The 8583-nt window shown below is 40.0% G+C and overlaps 1 protein-coding gene across 1 annotated transcript in view; it reads right to left on the bottom strand.

Annotated features, from left to right (window-relative positions):
• Positions 1-992: 992 nt before the first annotated feature.
• The window catches only part of LOC112161948 (B-cell linker protein), a 29771-nt gene continuing 22180 nt past the window's right edge, over positions 993-8583 (bottom strand). The window contains exons 4-9 of the mRNA XM_024297514.2: positions 4417-4482; positions 3764-3810; positions 2580-2620; positions 1536-1644; positions 1318-1424; positions 993-1238 (exon numbers count right to left, since the gene is read on the bottom strand). Coding sequence (XP_024153282.2) covers positions 1152-1238; positions 1318-1424; positions 1536-1644; positions 2580-2620; positions 3764-3810; positions 4417-4482 — 457 coding nt within the window. The 3' untranslated portion in view covers positions 993-1151. The remainder of the gene's footprint in view (positions 1239-1317; positions 1425-1535; positions 1645-2579; positions 2621-3763; positions 3811-4416; positions 4483-8583) is intronic.

The following is an 8583-nucleotide window of genomic DNA, read 5'->3' as shown; positions in this document are numbered from 1 at the left end:
GAGGTTTTACGAGCATAGAGAAGAGGTGTCACGAGCGCGGAGGAGAGGTTTCATGAGCGCGGAGGAGAGGTTTCACGAGCGCGGAGAAGAGGTTTACAAGGGCAGAGAAGAGGTTTCACGATTGCGGAGAAGAGGTTTCACGATCGCGGAGAAGAGGTTTCACAAGCGCAGAGAAAATGTTTCACGATCGCGGAGAAGAGATTTCACAAGCGCAGAGAAAATTTTTCACGATCGCGGAGAAGAGATTTACGAGGGCGGTGAAGAGGTTTCACGAGCGTGGAAAAAAAGGTTCACGAGCTTGGAGAAAAGGTTTCACGATCGCGGAGAAGAGGTTTCCCAGGCATGGAGAAGAGTTTTCACGAGCGCAGAGAAAATGTTTCATGATCGCGTAGAAGAGGCTTACGAGCGCGGAGAAGAGGTTTCACGAGCACGGAGAAGAGGTTTCACGAGCGCAGAGAAGAGGTTTCATGAGCGCAGAGAAAATGTTTCACGATTGCGGAGAAGAGATTTACGAGGGCGGAGAAGAGGTTTACGAGCGTGGAAAAAAGGTTCACAAGCTTGGAGAAGAGGTTTCACGAGCACAGGGAAGAGGTTTCACGAGCGCAGAGAAAATGTTTCACGAGCGCGTAAGAGAGGTTTCACGAGCGCAGAGAAGAGGTTTCACGAGCGCGGAGGAGAGGTTTCACGAGCGTGTAGAAGAGGTTTCACGAGCACGGAGAAGAGGTTTCACGAGCGCGGAGAAGAGGTTTACGAGCGCGGAGGAGAGGTTCACGAGCACGGAGAAGAGGTTTACGAGCACGGAGGAGAGGTTCACGAGCACGGAGAAGAGGTTTACGAGCACGGAGAAGAGGTTTCACGAGCGCGGAGAAGAGGTTTACGAGCACGGAGAAGAGGTTTCATGAGCGCGGAGGAGAGGTTTACGAGCGCGGAGGAGAGGTTTCACATTATATCATAATACAGAAACACAAGATTATAAACAAGATTCATAAAGATTTTTCTTTTTTTTATTTTTACGCTCAACTTCTGTGAATTTTTTTTTAACCTTATAATTTTTGCAACTATATATTCAGGATTTAAATTTGATGAGTTTTCATTTTATAACACAGCTGATGTTGATGTTAACTCCTGTATTAACAGTTTGATCTGTTCACTCAAAGAGTCATACCACAAGTTTGGGTCCGGTCTGGTTCGACATAGTTGTCCTCTTCATTACTGGCATCTGGATGAATATACATATCCTTAAAAAGAACAAAAACCAAAAGCAGTTACTTACATGAAACATTATACAGGGAAACAATTAGGATTAATAGAAGTCACTTTTTCATCATCAACACTCTCAGGGCGCTCCGGGTGCAACTGCTGGGAGGACTTGCTTGGCCTGATTGGGGTTCTCGGTGGCCGGCTTGGTGGGTTTTGGAAGCTGTCTGAAATGGGACAACAAATGTTTACATGACAGGAAAACTTCGATGAAGTGCTGCTTTTTATTCACTTTTGACAAATGGTGAGGACATGCATATTCAGATGAATGCACTAACCAATATACTCTCCCCTCGGTAAGGTAGTTGGAGTTGGGATTAACACTCTGTGACTCGGGGGTGGTTCATAGTTGTCATCATCAGGTAGATCCGTATCCATGTCATTGTCCTGGCAACAAGAAGCTTGATAAACTTTGGCTATGAACAGAGTGAAGTCATAGACTATGTCCAAATTCCTTCCAAAAACTACTAAAAAACTAGATAGTACAGGACTAAATTATACCCTGGATTTTAAAAGCAATTCAGACACCATGTTCACTACTTTTCTTTTTTCTAAACATAAATATGACATCACCGATTTCACAAAGTGAAAATCAAATCAAATTGCCCCTAGGTGTGAATGTGAGTGTGTATGAGTGTGTAACTGAGGCCCTGAGACAGACTGGCGACCTGTCCAGGGTGTATCCCGCCTTCACCCATCATTAGCCGGGATAGGATCCAGCACCTCCGCAACCCCGAAAGGGACAAAGTGGTCAGGAAGATGAATGAATGAAAATTGAATCAATACTAACATTTCACAACATCTGTTTATGACTCCACTGTGTTTTGATGATGTGGTGGTTTTTAAAAAAAAACTATATTTAAACAAGTTTTTTTCTCAAAAATTGTTCGACTGCAATGCATTGTGGTCTATATTCGCTAATGTACATGCACAGTAGTAACCGGTGCACACTATTTTTTCCACAAAGACTTCTGCTAAATTTTTAGTGTACTCGATTAGTAGATTTGGACAGCACTAGGAAATGGCGAATGCACTATATAGTGCACTATATAATGCGTGGGGAAGGAATTCGGACATAGCCATAAACAGACGTCATGGAATGTTCGTATTGATTAGATTTTCACTTTGTGAAATCAGTGATGTCATATATGGCGTTTACAAAAACACAAGAAAAGTAGTGAGCATGGTGTCCAAATTGCTTTTAAAATCCAGGACATCACATAGTCCCGCACTATATAGTTTCTTAGTAGTTAGGGACTAGGGTGGGAATTTGGACATGGCCTTAGATATAGGATCAGAAAGTACATTTTTAAAATCCTTACATAGTCTGGATCACACATATGATTCCCTTCCCTGATATCATCTGCAAAAATAAAATGAAATTTAAAGACAAATTGGAAAAACATGCTTGTGAAAATGGTCCTTGAATATGTGAAATGTTTTAATTCAGGATTTGAAAAACCTGATAACAAAAGCTACAGAAGAGAATAAATATGTAAATGTAGAAAAAGGGTTCAGACTGACTTTTATCTGCTGTATCACTGATGAGCCTTTTTTAGCATTGAGACTAAATTGAAGAAGTGTGAATGCTAAGAAAGCAGAAGACTTCTCAACCAAATGGTGAAAAGAGCAAACAGTAAATCAAAACTGCACCAGTAGATTTTCATAAGCCATCCTGACGCAGCTTCTTTGTTTTCCTGAGGGAAAGGTAATATTTGGAGTTTTTGACCTTGTAAAGAGTCTGACATCTTGAAGTTTCAAAGAGCATCTTGGCTCAGAGCTAAAGCTGTGTAAAGTGTTTGGACCGGGGGTCTGCAACCTTCAACAGTTAAAGAGCCATTGTGGCGGATTTCTTACTGACATCTCAATAGGAGCCACAACGTCTCACAAAGTCTCCACATAAAATCCTTTCAATGCAGGGAATGTGGTAGGTAGTGAAATGTCAGTAAACACAAAACCACAGATCGTGCTGCATCTCAACCAGAAATTCATACATCTAAATAAAAAGAATGAATATACCAGAGCTAATGAATGGATCCTTTTTGTGTTTTTTACAAGTAAAATCCTTCATTTTTTTATTTAAAAATAGAGAGTGAACCTTAAATTCTGGTTTGTGAATTGTGTTTACTGACTGTATTTCTGCGGTAAACAACAGCACTTAAACATCTGTCAAAATGTTTCAGTTTTGGTAAACTTTGAAGCAAAGCTGCTTGATGGATTGTTGGAGCATTATTGGTACTCGGGATTCTGTTCTTCTACTGTTAGTGAAGGAGTTAAAAAACTTTTGATTTTCAGCCCTTTTTTTTGCCTTATAAACCTTTAAGATAAACCTAAAATATGTTACTTTTTCAAACCACAGTGGAAGGTTAAAGAGCAGCATGTGGCTCCGGACCTGCAGGTTACAAACCCCTGGTTTAGACTAACTTTTAGAAGACGGACAAAAATGTTCCCTTCTCAAAATCTTTCACGTGGAACTGCAGCTTTAATGAGAGACTTAACTTCTCACCTTTGTAGTCTCTTGCAGGCGGGTTTGGGAGCGGCTTGTTTTTCAGCCTGTTAATGTTGAAACATAAAATAAAAACATCTTATGTTATTTTAACCCAGTAATACCGGGGCTCCAGTGTTTACGTTCTTTGATTTACTGTAACTTTTCAACCTTTAACACAATAATTCCAGCAGATTCTGAAGAAGCCGCTTTTCTCCTTCAGACTCTGCTGGAATTATTGTGTTAAAGGTTGAAAAGTTACAGTATGTTAAACATTTAGTGTTTAAGCTTCAGGTCTCAAAGGCTTAAACTGTTTAAAGCACCTTATATATTCAATGAAAAATCTGTATTTTTTGATGGCAAACATGTTTCCAAAGCTCCCTTTAGAAATCTAACGTGGTTGTTTTGCAAAAAACAGTCCTTTTGTCAGTCTCACACTTTCAGTGCGTTAAAGGAATACATTTTAAGAATGGAAGGTGAAAGATCAGCCATCTGTCTAGTTTATTTCTGGTTCGATACTCGCTCTCTTTATTCCAATGGCTGAGAAAGAGGAATTGACATTCTGCAGTGAAGCGTGTAGCCAAACGTGGTAAACAGAAGCGCTCTGGAAACTGTTTCTTACACAAGATCTCAAATCAATGTTGCATTTGCGTTTTATCTATGTTGAAACTCACCTTCTGAGTTTATCCAGCAAGCTGCCATCATTTTTCCTAATGTCTTGAACCATCTTCTGCAGCTGCCTGAAAACACAGAAAGCCCCAGAAAGTCATTTTTAGATTGGAAAAGGTTTCTTTGTGGGAATTATTCTTCTTTTTGTGAGAATTGTCTGAAAATACAATTGATAAAGTTAAAATAAAATCAATTTTTTTTGGCTGTGAAAACCTTCTGCATTTAGAAAAATAAAATCTTACCGGATCTTTGCAGTGGCAGGAGCAGCAAGTTTACTCAATGTCTCCCTGTTCATGTCTAACCTGAGGGTTCTAGGTTTTCTGCTGTTGTTCTTGTTCATTTGGGCCACACGGCCAGATAATGCAGACAGAAAATGCAAATGAAACTCGCTGCGTGAGATCAGCTAAAGTGAGGGCGGTCATTCTGCCTGAACCAAAAAAAAAATAAAAAATCACTTCTCATTTTTGACTGCAGTTGGTTGCATCATGAGACTTGTTTTTTTTCTTTAATTCCAGCCTGAATTCCATGTAAACAGCATTACAAACCTGCTTACACTCAAGCAAAACACCTAAACGACAGATTTTGGCTGGAACTTCTGTTAGCATTTTCTCATGTGAATGTTCTGATTTTTTTTTTTTATCTTTTGAAAGTCAATATGAACAAGTTTCACAATGCCTTAAGTAAACTATATTTAGATTAAGTTAGACAACACGTCTGCATTCAGATCTCTGAGGAAAAATCAGCCTGTTCAGCCATGGAAAATACCATCGTCTAATAATAGGTGATTGCCAGGATGATGACTGATTGTCATGATGAGAACTTTGTGCTTCTCCACATTAGATAACAGCCAGTTGAGGTGGAGTAAAGAGGAAGTGCTGACATATATCCAAGTATTGAGAAAGTTTACAGGAAGCATTTGCTCATCATTCCCTGCCTCTAAATTGAGCAAACACCGGACTTTGTCACAAAACCAGCAAATGGTTCTTAGCAGTGGCGGACTTATAAAAGGGGCTCTCTTTAGTGGTTGCATTAATTTTAAATCCTTAGCTAGGTTAAAACATCAAATAACTTCTTACTTGGTCCATTACACAGGATCAATGTCAAGAATCCCAATGTTCTGATAAGCATTTAAAAATTGCACTCATGTCAAAACTGTTGTGTGGTAGACATCACAACCTGTGCTGAAACTGAACAGGAAATATGCAAAATACAGAGATTTTGAGGACGAAAATGAAATGATTAGGTTTGACTGTATAACTGCATTTATGGAACAGGTTAGTGGACAGTCAGGACGTAGGGTGTTTACGTTGTGACAAGTTAAATCAAGGTGCATTCACACCGGATGCGATTCGTGCGTCAAATTTGCGTCTCGCTGCATGTCTGAGCTTGGTTCTGTGGCCGCTTGTAGGAGGAGCTACCAGCTGATGTTTTTAGCATGATGGATGTTGTGTCCGTCCCTCGTATTGCGTCATGGGACTACAGATCGCCTCAATTCGCATCTGTACTATTGACCTAACTTTGAAACCGGCTGCCTTCGCCATGCGAATCGCATTCGGTGTGAATGCACCTTAATAATGGGTGTAAGATTGATTTTAGACACTTTTATGTGTTCATTGTTGGGCCCCAGAGTGTTGGGGGCCCCAGGTAATCGCCAACCTTAATGGTAAGTCCACCTCTAGTTCTGAGGGATCAATTCCAAAAATCCCCCAAAAGTTTTGGAACCAGGAAAACAAACTTAGATGAAATCAGTTCTTACGATCTTAAAGAGGCAATTGTTGTTGCTGATAGTTAGTGACAAAGATACCGTAATTTACAACAGGAGAAAAAAAGAAGTAACTGAAATTAGATGATGCACACTGTACAGGAGAGATAATGGTTAAAGCCTGAGCATTTTGTCTCACTTGGTCTAAATAAATTAATTAAATAAAAAAGAAAATGAAGTCATGTTTTGTAGTGACAGAACAAATTTGTGATGAGATGATCCGGAACAACTTCCACACAAAAACACAGTGAGGGCCCTTCAGAAAGCTACAGGCTCCCAAGTTAAAAGATATGTGGAGTTTTCATTAATCACTTTTGCATGTTTATTTACTCTCTAATCTTTGAGAACTAAATATCTCAGAGAAAAGCTCATGAAATGGCAGTTTGGACTCCATCATGTGCAGTTCATTACATCACAGACTGAGTCAGCTGTGTTTTGTTCCCACCTACGTGTGACACAACACAAGACACACTGTTATTTTTGTCCTGCTGCGTTTGAGGAACATTTTCCACTCTGGGATTTCGGCTTTTCTGTTGAATTGGCGGTAAGTATATGGTTTACATCAAAGGCTGGCACACATACTTCACTTTATACAAAGCATTTCTGTTTTACTTCCCAGTTTAGCAGAGAAAACAAAGCTGCCCAAAACTGGAAATGGAAAAGGCCACCTGTCACAAAGGTCTCAAAATGATTGTAAGAACATAAAGCATTAACAACAGAGTGGAAATGTGGTTTTAGAAATATTTTAGCTTTAGAATGAAGCAAAACAGGCAACATGCAGGATTGTGAAGACATGTAAAATGCTTGATAACACTGACGCATTCAGGATGTAAGCATTGGCTGGGAGATCAGAAAGACTAGGACCTAAAACAAAATCAACTCTAACGACAATCATATCTTTGGCCCTGCAGAGAAAATCTGACTTGATTGTTTCTAATTAAAAAAAAATACAAAAATGCAACCATTTTGTTGAGTAAAATTTAAAAGATATTAAACAATGTTAAATAAACCAGATATATTAAGTTGAGTTTGCATGAAACTCAAGATGCAGAATGAAAATGTCTGAAACTCTGATACAGGTGCAAACAGGAAGGAAAAAAAACAAGTCACATCTGCTTACACAAACAGAAACGAAACCGTTGAACAAACCAGCTGCATCTGGAAGCAGCACAGACACCAGTGAGCTGCAGGTTCAAATGTTTTTTTCATTTCAAGTGAATAACGAAGTTTCAGGACCCATTTGATCATCAACCACTGCAGCTAACCCCCCAGCGCTTCACCCAGTAAAACAATCTTCTTCAAGAGACTTTTTATATTCGTACTTACAGTGCATTATTCTGAGACTAAAGAAGCTGAGGTTTCAGGATTATTTGAAGGTCTCTCTGTACACAGCATGTTAAACTGGCAGGGACAGAGTTGTTAGCCCAGCTGTCTCTGAGAAGACATCCAACTTGTCATGACTGCTTGTCTCAATAATTGTGTTTAAATGGACAACACTTAACAATTAGAAATTGATGAAGTGTTTTTCCTCGTGAATCTAAATTGAAAGTCTTTTGTTTTGGAGACATGATCTATGACAGGGATAGGCAACTCCAGGCCTTGAGGGTCGCACTCCTGCAGGTTTTCCATGTACCCTGCTCTGGCTTGTTCTAATTGGCTGGACACACCTGAACCAGATAATCAGACATGGGTAGGGCTAGGATATCTAGAAATCATGCAGACACTGCGGCCCACAAGGTCTGGAGTTGCACCCCCGGTCTATGATCTGGTTCAGGGATCTGAAACCTGAGGCTCCAGAGCCACATGGAGCGCCTTTATCCATCCATTGGGTCTCTTTGGCTTTGAATAAAACTTCAAAAAATTAATGAATTTATGTTTAGATTTTTGACATGTCAGATAGGCAAGATGGTAGAAGGTTTAATCTACTGTCAGAGAGCTCTATAATCAGAGTGACATCATCTTATTGCATTTACATTTATAGATTTTAAAATAATTTGGATTTTACACTAATGTCATGTTTTTATTCACTAGTAAAAGAAGAAATAGGATGAAGGAACACAAAAGTCAATAAGCGTGTTTGAGATGACCAAGGTGGATAGAGTGCTGCGGGCGATACGCGCAGCCAGCGCTGCGCGGATCGCCCGCAGTGCGGTGGATGCTGGTTATTTTCTTGCTCCGATGTCACATGTGCGCTGTCATAAGGGGCAGGTTCAAGGTACCTATCTAAGCCAGCGCAGCCAGAAAATAGGTACTGCGCTGGCTGCAAGCTGCCTTGATGACTACAAAACAATGCATTGTGGGAAACGGTGTCCTGACAGTTTCTGTAATTCAACATGATGCTGACATAGACTGTATATAAAATAACTGGACAGAGCAAGCCCCCCTACTTCCATGTCCCATATAGGAAGTA

This window comes from Oryzias melastigma, linkage group LG15, assembly GCF_002922805.2.
Source record: "Oryzias melastigma strain HK-1 linkage group LG15, ASM292280v2, whole genome shotgun sequence".
Lineage (NCBI taxonomy): Eukaryota > Metazoa > Chordata > Actinopteri > Beloniformes > Adrianichthyidae > Oryzias > Oryzias melastigma.
Note: the sequence above shows the minus strand (reverse complement) of the source record. Positions and strands in the feature narration are given on the sequence as shown.